Source organism: Gadus morhua, chromosome 14 (genome assembly GCF_902167405.1).
Source record: "Gadus morhua chromosome 14, gadMor3.0, whole genome shotgun sequence".
In the NCBI taxonomy this organism is placed as follows: domain Eukaryota; kingdom Metazoa; phylum Chordata; class Actinopteri; order Gadiformes; family Gadidae; genus Gadus; species Gadus morhua.
In genome coordinates, this window is record NC_044061.1 from 14,797,344 (window position 1) to 14,813,109 (window position 15,766).

Genomic DNA, 15,766 nt, shown 5'->3' on the forward strand with positions numbered 1-15,766 from the left:
CTCTGCGTGAGAAATACGAAGTGTGGCGTGTGAGCGTGTGCATGGGTTTTCATTGAACCCGTTACATTTCCTTTACCACTCAACGGAGGCATCTGCCTATTTCCAATTTAATTCCGGTTTATTCATTATTGGTACATTGTTATTTGATTATCTGTGTAATTATTTGTATAATTGATCATTCAGAAGTTAGCCCGTTTCCATAACTTTTTTATCTTGTAACCCAGTGCTTGCGTACTAGTATGGGTATGCACTGTACTGGTGCTGTGTTAGTACAAAAGATTAAACTGTAGCTCCAGAATAATTAGGCCATAGTGGCGGGCTCTAATCTAAGGATAAAAAACTTTTTTGTTGCCCTTTTGCTTGATTCTGTTCTGTTTGTTTAGTGTCCAACAAAGTCTGCTCTGAAGTGGGCCAACAACCAAGTCTCACTCTGAATTGGGCCAATTTAAAATAAAATAATCCAAAGGGGTTCCAGGTTGAAGAAACCCTAAATTTTCCTTTAATGATATATTTCATCTAGCAGAGATGTTCTTCCATCTAGTTTGATACTTCAGAGTCATCGCCAAAAGTATTAAATAAAATGAGATGCCATGCATGGATATTTTTTACCTTGCTTTATTGTAAATATGTCTACAAAACTCAAGATGAGATGGCTGTATAACAAAGCAGAGTTTCACTGTTTATCCAAACGTTGGAGATGATTATATGATTAAACATCACCTCTCCAAGCGTTTCCAAGTATGCTCATAAGCAAACATAAGAGGCACACCCATTCAGAGTGTGCGTACATATATATATATATATATATATATATATATATATATATATATATATATATATATATATACACACATAAGTATATACATACATACACAAAAACATACACTCAACTCTGGAAAGACATCAAAACCCAGGACAGCACAAACACAAAGCTCTCTCGCTGTTGTCCTTAGAAAAGTGAAAAAATCTTAATTTTTATAGTAGTATAGAAAATACAAATCTACGTGTGACCGATTAAATACAAAAGTTGTGCACAGCCATTCTTAGTCCGGTGTGGACGGAAGAGATTTCAAATAGATGAAAGGACAAATACAAACCAAAACAAAACACAATCATCAACACAAACTAACTACTCAGTTTTCAAGAACTTTGAGACATTTGTACCCTTGTTAGAAATAAAGTTTGAAAACATAAACATGAATTACAATGTTTTCTCTTTTGTACTTAAAGACACAGTTGACAACAATAAATGACAATTATACCTGTAGTGTTTATGAATAAAGCTAAATAGGACCAATTGAAGAGCAGAATGTGTACAGACATAAGGCAACGCTAACGTCTATAATTGAGGCTGTGCTACAGACAAAGTTTTCAATGAGTAAGTGCTCAGTGATTTCTCAGTATCTGCTGGATCTTCCACTAGCTGGTAAATCTGGTACAATCACACCGGACTGCCAAGACCACGCCACTGTGAGACTTTATCATTATCCAATGCTGTTATTAGTCCTAGAGAAAGATTGGCCATCCGTGGAATGTCTTTCAAGACATGTGTTTGCTGGGCATTAAGCGTGCTAGTAACCACTGCTAATAACCTTAATGCTAGAGGCATGCTACTAGTTGTCTGAACATGCGTGTGTTCCTCCTACAGAGCTCTGAGTCTTGCCAGCAGGGCATCCACATCAGAATCTCCTTTTAGCGAGGAACATGAAGGCGACTGTTTACAACCTGTTGCCAAAGATTCAACCACTATATTACTCTCCGTCTTGCTTTCCATCTCTCTCTCTGCAGGCCTATGTCTCTCAGCCATCCTCCCTCTCTCTCCCAGCCGCTCTCTCTGATTATCTCTCTCTCGTGGTCTCTCTCTCTCTGCGGGTCTATGTCTCTCAACCAGCCTCTCTCTCTCTGCAGCTCTATCTCGCTCTCCTGGTCCCTCTCTCTCTGCATATATCTCTCTCTCTACCTTTCTCTCTCTCTCTGCAGCTCTATCTCTCTCGGCCGGCCTCTCCCTCTCCACAGGTCTCTCTCTCTCAGTTGGTCTATCTCTCTCCATGTGTGTGGTGGTGGTCTTGCAGGGGCCCCTAGTTGGGGGCCCTCTGGTACCGGGACCTCCGGGGCCTCGGCTGAGGGGGGAGATGAAGCCCTGCACAGCTGGTCTGATGTTCTCTGTAGGAGAGGAGAGAGAGGGAGAAGAGGTGGAGAGAGGGAGGGAGGATAGAGAGAGAGAGAGGGGGGGGGGGGAGGGGGCGGGAGGAGTGAGTCAGAGAAGGGGAAGACAAAATCAGCATCAGAAAGTTGAGCCAGGAATGAATCAAATCTATAATCGATATGCATGGAAAAGACAGAGACTAGCCCTTACGCTGTATGTAGAGAGAGAGAGAGAGAGAGAGAGAGAGAGAGAGAGAGAGAGACTAGGAAAAGGAAAAGGTGGGGAACAAAACAAGCAACAAATAAAATAAAGGAAGCAAGCGAGTAATTCATCTCCCACACACACACACACACACACACACACACACACACACACACACACACACACACACACACACACACACACACACACACACACACACACACACACACACACACACACACACACGTCAATCTATTTTGCCCATGGAGTGACATGCAGTCAATAATCAAATGGATGTGCTGATGAAGCTTCAAAAGAAACTCAATGAAATCACCCCCCCCCCACACACACCCATCCCACTCCATCTCCATTTTGTGAAGAACAACCTCAAGAGATTCTCCAAACATCAGTGCAAATATTTTCCATGCAGGGCACATTAAGAATCTTCAATGTCTTCACGCATTTCGATTTCGATACATTTCTTAGCAAAAACCATGATGGCTGAGAGTAATTTTTTGTGTTCTACTGCAGTGGGGGACATTATATTGTACGTTGATTTCTTATTTTATTTTTATATAAAACAATGACATAAAGTAATCCTCATCAACATTGATCAGAATAAAAGTAAAAAAGGCATTAATTGTAATTTGAACATGGCGAGTTCATATTATTACAAAATAATAACCTAGGTTTCTGCTAATTTGCCTTTGGGTGATCTCTTGAATATTGAAGGGATGATTGGGGATGCTAGGTAGTTGTTGTCGTATCAGTGAGTGGCGAAAATGCGGAGCGCCACATTAAGACAGAGACTAAATGCTCTCTGCTATGGAGCTATATCATAACTAAAATAATCTCCCCGATCTGCACCCTATTGTGCATTTAGAGATGTTTCTGGTTGGGTAGAATGTCCACCCGCTTAGTATTGTTAATCAGCACGAGTGACGAGTGATTATGAAACCACTTTGCCGGCTCTTTTCCATGCATCTGAAACCCTGAATTTCCATTCTCCAAAGGCTTGCTGGATGACGTAGATTGTAAAAATAAGATTAATGTTAAACGGAACGTTTAACATTTTTAACGGTGATTTTGTCGCACCAAGCACCGATAGAGACTTTTAAAGGGAGCTGATGCCTGATAGAGATGCTCTTAAAAAATGTATATATATGTTGCTCTGTCTTTAGCAACTGCCAATTCTTTGCAGGACAAATTATGGTGGTACACCAAATTATTTGATGAATTCTCCCTAGAAGAATGGCCTGACGTGTTTTTTGCTTCTTTGTGGGGCAGCACATCACTAGCTTTAGTGACATTATCCCAGGTTCCAACGATAATGTCAATAAGTCCTTGTTGTTAGCTTGCAACTCCTGTGATGTTGTGGCTTTCTCCGCAAATGGCATATTGTATTATTTTTCTCCATGTTTTTTCTCAAAGTGACGTCTCACACTGTATTCTTTGAATATGGCTACCGACTCCTTAAACACCAGCACAATGCTTTACTATTCAGTAAGTACATATTTGTTTACATCCTTTCAATAATTCCCCAGTGCTTCTTGACAACCAATAGTTGTCAAGAAGTGACAACTATTGGTTGTCACTTTTTGGTGAGCCCTGGACTGTTGTGACCTAGATTTCAAAATTTGTATCAATGAACATGTGTGTTTGTGTATTAGTGCGTGAGGGTGTCTGCACTGAATATTTGTGTTCAAGTGTGTGGGATTTAAGGATCGTGTGTGTGAGTGAGTGAGTGAGAGGAGTGTGTGTTAAAGTGAAATGGAGGGTAGATATATTGAGACAGAGAGCATTGAGAAAGACAGAGTTATAGAGAGAGACGCAATTGAGAGAGAGAGAGAGAGAGAGAGAGAGAGAGAGAGAGAGAGAGAGACATAGAGCTATGGAGAGAGGCAGAGGGTGGATCCATATTCATGTGACCTTGTGGGGATATGCCATCGCATTTACAGTTTCAGTGAACCCTAGTCCTGATGGGGATGGGGGGATCGGGGAGAGAGAGAGAAGGAGAGAGCGAGAGAGAGAGAGCCAGCCCATAGGTAATGAGTTTGGAGCAGGGCCAGTGTGACATGACAGTGTGTTTTATGGGTCTGGCTGACAGGGGACGTCCCTGAACATAACCTCTGACAAATAAATAAGAGAGGCAGGAATACACGCACACAAACAAGAAAGGTAATATTTAAGTAACAGACAAATCCACAGACACACACTCAAGGAAAGGCAAAATAAAATTCCAGAAATAGCGAAATAACCAGTACTTAGACAAAAGGTTTGTGCACTTTCGTGCACACACAAATACACACACACATACACACACACACACACTGAAAAAACATTTTGCTGCCTGACTAAAGTCTTGAGAAGATCCCAGGGATAGGGGTTCAGAGGCTAACCATACGCTCTGATTTAATCAGGGACTGCTCTCACACTGAAACCAGACCCACACTGTCTTGTTTAGTGGTTCGGGGGTCCGACTCCCAGTCAAACAGTTGTGGGTTCCGTCTCCCACTGCCCACAGCATCTAAAGGTTTAAGTTAGTTACATTTAGGACTTTTTTTGATGCCACTTTGAATGCATGACCAGTTTCACAACCAGAAAAATTACAGGCCAAAGTAAAAAACTGCATTGCACTAATATATATCAATGAATGTACCAAAAACAAACTGGACAGTAAACAAACATAAGGGTTGCAAAATGTTGCATCCATCCAATCACCGTCTTTCCTTCACCTCCGCCCCACAAGCACGGCGCACAGAACAGAAGCAGAATACAAAGTAGCAGGCAAACAGAATCCCACAATTTCTTTGCAACCTTTGAAAACTGGATTCAAAACAATTTAAGCCCAAACTAATTCATGAGAGGTTAAAGAGGGACTGACACGTGCACACGGACACACACAAACACCAGAACACTCCATGCAAAGACGCACTGCAAAGTACGTTCTGACGAGTAAGACGTCACAACACCGCACACAGAGAGCCCAAACATAGCCCTCATCATCAATCCATCCATCCATCCATCCATCTATTCTCCCAGCCTCCCATCCATCTCGGCGCCCCAAGACAGAGGTCACCCTGAATGGGAGGGGGGCCCATCACTGGATCATGCATCACATCCCAATCAGACACACGTCTCTTCGGGAGGGGAATACAGGAGAAATAAGTGACGCAGCATAGAGCTGCATTTCCCAGCACGTCCTTCTTCGTTGTAGATTAGGTATAGTAAATGGAAGAAGCTGAAGCATTTCTTACTTAATAAAAGTGCCGCCTTACTTGTTACCTTTGCTACTGTACATTGACAACAGAGTGAACCAGGTGACAAGAAAGTCAACAAGGGGATAACAGAGTGGGGAAGGTGACAGCAGAGTGGACCAGGTGATAACAGAGTGAGCCATGTGACAACAGAGTGGAACAGGTGATAACAGAGTGAACCATGTGACAAGAAAGTCAACAAGGGGATAACAGAAGAAACCAGGTGATAACAGAGTGGGGAAGGTGACAACAGAGTGGACCAGGTGATAACAGAGTGAGCCATGTGACAACAGAGTGGAACAGGGGACAACAGAATGAGCCAATGCCTAATTTCCACGAGCAGTGCCGTTCGATGCGATTCGCTTATATTGGCATTTCCACCGCCAAAAGTTGGCCAGGGTGCTAAAATAAGCGTGCTGAGCCGCACCTATCTTTCGGCACTCCTCCGTTGGGTTACTAAGCAGTCTGGAAGGGTACCGAAAAGGTGAGGCTACAAACGCAGACCATTGATTGGTCGACAGAATCTTCACTTCTGTGCGACAGGGGGATAAGAACAAACAAACACATTACCCGCAAGGTATTTCTGGACGACGACGAAAGCTGTTCCTTGAAGAAAATGTTGCACAAAAGTTTGCCCTCCTTCTTGGATGTCCTCCATAGTTGCTCTTTGTTTAATTTGTCCAGTTCTTCTATTTCATTGAAATTCTTGGAAGACCACTGTGTCGCGCTGCTATGATGTCACGATGCTAACGTAGCTGCCGCGGCTATCGCCATCCAGCTTAAACCCCGCCCTACCATAAGGGTGGTGCCGGCGGTGGAAACACGAGTCAGATTCAGCGTAACCGAGCAGTCCCGCTCCAAGCCGCACCAAACCATACGGCACCGCTTGGTCGAAATGAGACACAAATGACAACAGAGTGGACCAGGTGACAAGAGAGGGAGCCAAGCGACAAAAGAGTGAGCCAGATGATGAGAGTAAAGCAGGTGAAATAGACCAGTGACAACAGAGTGAGCCAGGTGAGAACAAGCAGGAGTGTCTGAACCTTTTGTAATCCGGTATTCACGTAACAGGACAGAATTTCAGAGGCCCTGGTTACTCACTCCTTATTGCGACGGTAATGCTTAGCAGTTCGGCAGGGCCTGATCCACAAGGCTCTGAGCAGCGGCGCAATGTCTGGCCCGAGAGTCCCAGGCGAACATAACATAACGCTCACCATACTTTAACAAGACACCTCATCAAGGAGCAGACACCCTGCTCCTTCTTAACAGGCTACAGAACTTTGCCTACGGCTATGATGAGAGCTGGCAGATCCACCTTGGCCGCCCTACGCCCGCTCTCTCTGCCATCGGCCCACTCCTTAGCTTTAGCCTTCAGCCAGAGCTGTAAAACACGTCTACAAGATGTAAAACAAGCCTCGTCCCCAGGCACGAGGTCTCCCTCCCCTGCTTGAGCTCTGGCTTCGACACTTGCACTGCTGAACCGTTGTCTTGGGAGCATCCTCTCAATTCTAAATCGCTTAATAACCGCTTTTCCGTTTGACAGTATTGTTACGATATTTTGAGCTCTGCTTAACACAGCCGCAGTGAAAAATAAGTGTGGGGGGGGGGGTCCTCGTATCTGATACGAGGAGTGTTAATTCAAGAGTTAATTTCACTTGTAAATAGAGAGGAAGAAAATTTAAATAATTCATATTCCCTCTTGTCAGATCATTCACTCCATTTACATCTGTGGTTTCAAATGAAGCTGATATGCATCGCTTCATCTCTTACATCCCACACGTCCTCTGGAGAAGTTCATTTGATAATTCTGACGACAGACGACCGGGAGACCAATCACTAGGACTACAACTGGATGTACAGCAGCGTGCTATTGATGTGATGCCGATTTTGTCTGAATTAACACATCACTCAACCTGCAGAGGGACAGCAGCATTGGCTTATAATATTTACATGGTACCAGTGTTTATTTGTTAGTGATTTATGTTAAATTAGTTTGGAGAGATGGAGAGATTTTGTCTCCATGAAAATGTAAACTTCACGCCAAGTCGAGTGATAAGCACTTCACGATGTATGAGAGAAGCATCCAAAAACATATTGGCAACTGCAGCAGATGAATTAGCTAAAAGGTCTCACTAGAGGACCAGGAAAATGGAAGGGAATTACCATGACCCTGTAATACAATGAGAGCAAGGGGATGCATGGTGGGTGAAGCAGGGTCATGCAGGCTCATTCTGGGTGAAGCCAGATCATGATGGGTGTAGCAAGGTCATGCAGGCTCATTCTGGGTGAAGCAGGGTCATTCTGGTTAAATCTGGGTCATGCAGGGGTCATTCTGGTTAAATCTGGGTCATTCTGGGTGAAGCAGGGTCATTCTGGGTGAAGCAGGGTCATTCTGGGTGAAGCAGGGTCATTCTGGGTGAAGCAGGGTCATTCTGGGTGAAGCAGGGTCATGCCAGGTAATGCAGGGTCATGCCGGGTACAGCAGGATCATACTGAGTAATGAAAGGGTCATGCTGGGTTCAAGCAGGGTCATCCTGGATAATGTTGGGTGATGCAGGGGAATGTTAGGCAATGGATAAATGTCTAAAGAAAGACGGTCCCTTCGAGATAACAGCTGATATTCCATGAGGTTCATTAATCCGACGATGGATAAAACATGAAGGAAAGTAATCAAATTACATAGCATGAGGTCTTGTCCTATGAAACAGCTTTAATGGCTGCTCTGTATCTAGGGAGAATATAGAGATTACCTAAAATAGAAGCACATAAGACTATAAAAATGTGCAATGTGATGGCATATGTCCAACCATAAAAAGGTGCTGTCCAATGGAGGGAGAGCAAAAGGCTGTTATTTTTCTTCATCTGAAAATCTCTAGGGAGGGAAAGCCACCATCTCCCATGGCTGATCATTTGGTCAATTTACCACTTGGAATATTTCCAATAAGCCTTCATTATCATCTCTTCCCTATCTTGATCTCTGCTTGTAAACGATGAAGCATTTGATCATTCTTACTGGAAAGGGAGAGGACGGGCAGGTCTACCATCACACAGACAGGCAAGTGACTTATTCTCTACACTGCATGAATGCCCCATCAAGTAAGAAAAACATCTGACCGTGCTCATTACTTGGAGCCGAAATGAGCCAGACTGGCTCAGCAGATGAACCAAGGTCCCATGGTGGTTTTGTGTTTTCTGATTAGTTTTTTTTATTGTAAAGTATATGTAGTTGACAGGGGCTTGGCTTGGGGGGCGGGAGAGATAACACAACATAGCAGCGTCTCAAATGCTGCCAAGACCAGGGAAAATACATGTTGGAAACAACTCAGGGCTGTTGAAACCTGAGTCACTGACCCAGTTTATAGGGGCTAAGTTTGTATGTCATTGTTTTGTACGGGAGTATATCAAAAGTTGGTTGTAAGTGACTTTAAGATGCCCTATGGTGAAATATTTACATGTCCATGTAATATTTATGTTCAAATATAAATCAGTTCAAGTGCAAAATGAACTTAACAACATAAAACAGCTTTGACACTTCTGTATACCAACTAGAAGCTCTGAAAGACATTCAGATGCCATAGAGCAATGTCGGACGCCAACCAATCCAGTCAATAGGTGTGGTGTTGTGGCTGCCAATATTAAAATAACATTAGCATCATGACGGCAGATGCGGATGGAAATGGCTAGTGTATTGTATGGTACCTAGTGATATTGTTTTTCAAATTACATATTTACATCACTGAAGTTTCTGTTGACACAGTACGAGCTTCTGCAATTCAATAGGCACTTTTAGTGAATGTGTAATTTCTGACTAGTGTTGGAGCTATAACTAATTGGGAAACATGTAATTCCTCCATAACCTGATACGTATTTTACTCACAACATATATGACTGGAAGATTGGAATGTTTAGGTAATTTCGATTAAGCTTGTGCGTCGAAGGCAAAAGTGATTATGGTGATTATGGTTATTATGTGATTATGTTGATCTTCCAAAGTATAACCTATATCATTGAAGCTGAACATGTTTTAATCTATTACGGGTTGAATATCACCAATGTTGTTTGCCATTTATAATAACACAAGTGTTATGATTGAACGGCGCTCTGGATAGGGTTGTATGGTTAACCCATGCTTGGAATATATATAATGGTGAGGAGTGTTTCCATGAGGAGTTTTTTATTTGCCTATTAATAGACCCAAGTTTTTCTAATAAGGATTAAGGTGTAGAGATGCTGTTAATCCATTTTCGGTAGTTTATTGACAAAATATATGTTGATATAATTTTAAATATGAAGTTGTATAATGCATTCATTTAGAGGTGCTACTATGATAAGGTTACATGATTTAATGTTAAAAATACACCTTATTATTCCCAAACTGTTAACTGCTGCAGAACAACTTAAACATTTGTCAGGAACGTGTTTTTTGAAAAATATCAATTTTTTGCAATCCGGACATATCTAGCTACTTAGATATGTCCGGATTGTCACTCATTTTGTGTTGTACCCAACATATGCAGGAAGATTCCTCATCTGGCTGGACAGTATGTTGGCTCCGGTATTGGGATTTCTTAAACTCAACAAATGGCGCTGGGTCCTCCACCACCTCATCAAAAGACAAGCCTCATCAAAGACTAACCTCATCGGGTCTTCCACATAATCTGTAAAATACTGCATTTATATAGTCACTTTTTTTTAGAGATTGAACTTTTCTGAATCCATCTAAATTGTACATATTTAAAGTGTGCCCATAATTGTTAAAAATATGCAAAGCCGAGGTAGGGCCTGTTTTATGTTTCACTGTGCATTCATCCTTCTTGGTCTTGGGGAACGTGACCCTAGAAGACAGCCTGACAACACATACTCATGTAAACATAAGTCCACACACCCACACAATGTTCTTGTATTAGATACAGCCTGTGGAACTCTGGAAAAACTTAACTGTTGGGTATATAGAGAACACCCTCCATGTAACAGAGCTAAGCAAAAGGCACAACATGAAAGGGAGAGCAGTTGATCAGAGCACAAGAAATACTAATAAATAAGTGTTTTTGCTGCTGTAACCTTACAGCTTGTATAATCATAAATCAAACTTCCCACTCCAAAATATTTGAATACTAACGTTAGGAAGCAAATTAGCCGAGGCCTAGAGCAGACTCACAAAAACATCTCAACCCAATAACATGATCTACTAAGTTGGCCGAGGGGTACAGCTGACTAACCAATACATTAGAAAAAATAATAATAAGAGCTGGCAAGTTAGCTAAAGCCTACAGATACTGATAAACCTAAACATTTGAACACTAGGTAGCTTTCACACTGGGTCTACACCTCAACCAACACTTGAATACTCGCTAGCAGCTACCTTGTTTGTTGTAAACAGAACAAATGAACTAATAAAGCATTCTTACAATTTGTGATCTTCAAAATGAAGGGAACAGTCTAAATAAATTGGAACCAAAGATTCTGAAAGTTGTCGTCCGTTGGAATTCCATACAAAAGGGAATTTGCCCTTCGCACTGATGACAACACTGTCTCCTCGGCATGGTGATAACAGAACCAAACTTCACCGACCACCTCAATCCGTGCATGGTTCGTTCTTTGAATATTCAGATTTAAAACAAAATCAGAAAAACCAAATAACAGAGTCGTTCTTTGGTTTTTCTGATTTGGTTTTGAAACGGAAAAAGGGCAAAAGGAATAAACAAATAAACGGCATTTCATTTGTGTTTGTGTTTTGTTTGTTGGTTTTTTAAACCCGAAACAGAAAAACAAAAATAGATACATTTGTAGGCTACACCAGAAGGCAGAACGCAACGAGCGAAGAAAAAAGAGCCTACCACCTAAACCAGCAATAGACTGTCCAATTATATTTAGCCTTAGTTATGGCCGCACTTGAACCATATGGGGATTTTATTCGTGAACTAATTGACAATGGAAAGACACACGACGAGATCAGTACCGCTCTAAAGCAATCTGGTGCACCGAAGTGCTCCGTTATGACGGTGAGGAGGTTCTGTGTGGAGCACAACCTTCGAAGAAGAAATCTAGTTCCTTTCTTCTTCTATGTAGCCTATTGTACAATATGTAGGCTACTTGTCATTTAGATGTATTTAAATGTTTTATGACCAGCTAGGTTTCTTAGTAAACAGCCACCTGGAACATCATGGCGATCTTCTCCACGGTCATATCGTCCACTCGCAGACTAAGTCGCCGGCTCCCACGGAAAACAATAAAGCTGGCCATTGTAGAATGCGAGACTCAATGGAAAGTTTGAAACATCTTTATATGTATTTTTTTCAAACCACGTGCCCTTTTCCCGGCATTCATTGTGGTTTTATCTAAATATCACACAAACAAAACAAGCAACTGGATTATTCAGTATTCACGTTTTGATTTAAAAAACAGAAAAATGCAGTTTATTTGTTTATTCCTTTTGCCCTTTTTCCGTTTCAAAACCAAATCAGAAAAACCAAAAAACGACTCTGTTATTTGGTTTTTCTGATTTTGTTTTAAATCGGAATATCCAAAGAACGAACCATACACGGATTCACCTCTTTAACCAGTTTTGTTCGAGGGTGCCTAAAACTAGCCATGAGGTAGCACCTCTGTGCTTCTGTGATGTCACCAAATCATGGAAGTAAACGCTGAGTTTCAGGCCAGTTTCAGGCCGTTCAGGAAAGGGTTTTCTGTGGGCAAGAGTGGTGGTGCAGACTTTAAGCTTTGTAGTTTAGCACACAATATACCTGAACTATAAGCTATATAACACACCAATGGAAAGGGTAAAACCAAAGAAGCTTATCCACTACACATGTCAAGATATCTTGCCTCAAGGTTTAAATAAATGCTCATTAAATTGGTTGAAGGAATAAAAGGAAATTGCTAGACTGAAATGACAGGAAATTGAAAGGGATTTGGTGAAACATAATTTTCTGATGTTTAAAGCACACCTTGATAACCCTTGTATAAAGTTTTTGTATTGCAAGCGAGTATATAGATAATTGCTTTGTATCAGGATTTAGAGTTTAAGCATAATTCGATTAGTTTATATCATATTGGTATGTATAGGAGTCTATAAATGATTGATCTTTAGATGATTCCATATGTTATGGGCTGCTGTGTTCTTATGCTGATGCAGGACATAAAGACCTGTATGGTAATTAGACCGTCTGGACGTAAACCTGTGATAGATGAGCAGCACAGAGGATGACACGCTTCTGGTAACCTTCCAGATGGCAGGATGCGCCTTGCTCAAGGGCACACTGACAGAAAGGAATATGGATAATGCTGCCATGACCTTGTTGGATCTGTTATAGAAGCCCAATAAACCAACCCCAGCACCACAAACCAGGTAATCTTTACACACTCCTGCCACCTTAAGATCCACTCCATCAGTCAGTTTTCAAATTCAAAGTGACTGCACAAGTCTCTACGGATTCCAGTATTGAGGAGAATCTAGGGGTTAGGTATCTACAAGGCACCCGCATAACTGAATGCTATAAAATACCTGTCTGATGCGGAGCTGTTAAAGATGGCAGATGCAGTTTGTGCGGTCGAAAACGGTCCCCTGGCGTCCCTTGTTTACAACATCATCTCCCTGCCGCTCGTATATTTTCCAAAACGGAACGCTATTCAAACCATCTGTGAAGTCGTGGAATAAAAGCGTTCCCATGTGACAGCTGTCGTTTCAACGGGCCATAAAACACTTAGGGAGTGGGAGTTTGTTCAGGAAGAACTCCATTGGTCCTTCCACATTATATTCCAGGAGGACAGGGGCGGAGGGCTTTTATTGTGTAGGTCATGTGATTTCAGTGTGCGTGCCACAACACAGGAAGGTTATGTCCACCGTCAGCCTTAAGAGGACTGAGGGTTGCTGGAAGATACTCGAATGCTTAAAAATATTAGTTGTGGGGAAAAATCCGTGCTTCACAATGAATTTACCATTAAGTGGCAGTTCCAATGCATCAATCAGGAAAGGCTGAATAATGCAACAATAACGTTTTTTTTTATATTTAAATGAAAATTCCCCATTAATAAAAAAAACGCTTAAACCAACCTAACTGGGACAACATGGGAAGACAAATGATGAGACAGAACAGTGGTGGGCTGTTTTAAAGGTCTGTAGCCCACCAGTACTCTCATTTATTCATCATCTCCTACATTAAATATTCAGGACACAATGAAGGAGAGTGTAAGCAGGGCATGTTTGTGCATAAATATGTGTGTGTGTGTGTGTGTGTATATAAGTATATGTGTGTCAGTGTATGTGGTGCATTTAGTAATAGAGTTGGTACCAGAGTGTAATTATCAAGGCATGGATTAGACAAAAAACTATTTTTTTAGTAATGCCCCTTATACTACATTATAACACTACACTCGGGTCAGCCATATTGATGTTGTGTGTCTGTCGGTGTGTGTGGGGGTGATGGTGTGTGTGCTTGTGTTTATCGTTGCAGAGAATATATATATATATATATATATATATATATATATATATATACACATACACACACACACACACAGTTTATATGTATATGTAGCATGTAGTTGGGTATGTATGTGGACGCTTGGTATATACAATGTTTAGCAGTTTGTCCTTGAGCAGCGAGGTGAGGGTCCAGGGTAAGGCCCGCGGCTGGGTGGTAAAGTGTGTCAGGGAGGGTGGCCCAATTCTACAGCCTTCTGTGTTCTTTATACTTCCGTAATTAACCATCCCTACCTGGCAACACTCCAGCCAATGGGCTTGCCTTCTGCAATCATTAATCGTGGCTTGTGAAATAGCACATAAGTATTAATGGAATGGTTTCTTGTGACTTTTGCAAAGCACAGCATGTTTACGTTGTGTAATATGATCAGGAATTGCATTTGAGGAAAGTTTCATACCTTGCCAGCAACTGCTGAAGTAGAGGCCTGGATTAAGGTATAGGCTAAGATAATGCTGAAGTAGAGGGTAAGCTAATGCCTAGGCAGAGGCTAAATCTGCGGGAGGGGGCTAATGCGAAGGTGAATCCTAATTCTAAGGTACAGGCTAAGGTATATGCTAATGGTTAGCTGGAGACTGAGGCTAAGCGTTTTACCTACCTTTGCACTTGCAAAGGTAGGCGTTTGTCGAAACTAGGGTGATGTAAAGTTATGGCACATGCAGCCCAATTGAGATGAAGTAGCGCCCTAACTGTGTTCTCCCCCCCTCCCCCAACCCACTCTGAGCTGCAGTGGAGCTTGACATCACATCAGCACGCCTTGCTGGATGCACCCATGTCTCCCTGTCTGGTGAGCTGCCACATAGACACACACAGGGACAGACACACACAGGGACCCCCCCAAGCCCCCTTCCCAAAATACACAATTAAAATTCCTACATACCAAATCATCCACCCACCATCTCTCTCCCCTCTCTAATAATGCTCGCGACTCCATTGATTGGCTGAGTGTAGCTGGCTTTCTGCTATGAATTAAACACGTGCAGGTATCACACTACTTTTGTGTCCAAGAGTAGACAACCCGTTGAGCAATCAAAACCATGTAACCGTAAACTTGTATCGATCACCCTTTCAGAATAAACTAAAGAAAAAAAAATCTTATGTTCACAGTATGACAAGCTTACGTATATTCTTGTCACGCCACTCTTTATTTCACTGGTAATTACTCCACTACTAACACGCCTGGAGATTAAGGTTAAATATGGATGGCTATTAAGTTCACGTAAAACTCCAGCCTAAAACACTTTGACATAGTTAAGATATGTCTATTAGTAAAGTACAAGACACCCCAGGTCCTCCTCTACCGTTTGGTTTAATATTCCACCTTGCCGCAGCTAGACTGAATGTCTGTACACGTTCCTGCTCCACGTAGAGACAGAGCTGCGGCAGTTACAATGGGGACAGATAGAAGAGTATCCCTTCAAATTGCTGTAGCATCAACCCTCAGTATCACATCTTGTTTTGCACCCAACTCACAGGAGGGGTTCAGGCTCAGAATCACTGTATGATATATAGTTGCAGCGTTTCTATGGCACAAAATGAGTAATTTCGTATGAGGACACACACATTTTTGCAGGCTTTGTTTTAAAAAAAGAAAGCTCAGCCATAGCTGTGTTCCGAAATGTTCACCAAAGTATTGGCTATAACTTAGCTAAGCTAAAGTAAGGCATGGCAAGCTCAGTCAC

General features: G+C 42.0%; 1 protein-coding gene across 4 annotated transcripts in view; it reads right to left on the reverse strand.

Moving 5' to 3' along the window:
• Positions 1 to 599: 599 nt before the first annotated feature.
• The window catches only part of LOC115558374 (protein diaphanous homolog 3), a 235,635-nt gene continuing 220,468 nt past the window's right edge, over positions 600 to 15,766 (reverse strand). For all 4 annotated transcript variants that reach the window (XM_030376446.1, XM_030376444.1, XM_030376445.1 and 1 more), the window contains one exon: positions 600 to 2,163. In XM_030376446.1, coding sequence (XP_030232306.1) covers positions 1,643 to 2,163 — 521 coding nt within the window. In that variant the 3' untranslated portion in view covers positions 600 to 1,642. The remainder of the gene's footprint in view (positions 2,164 to 15,766) is intronic.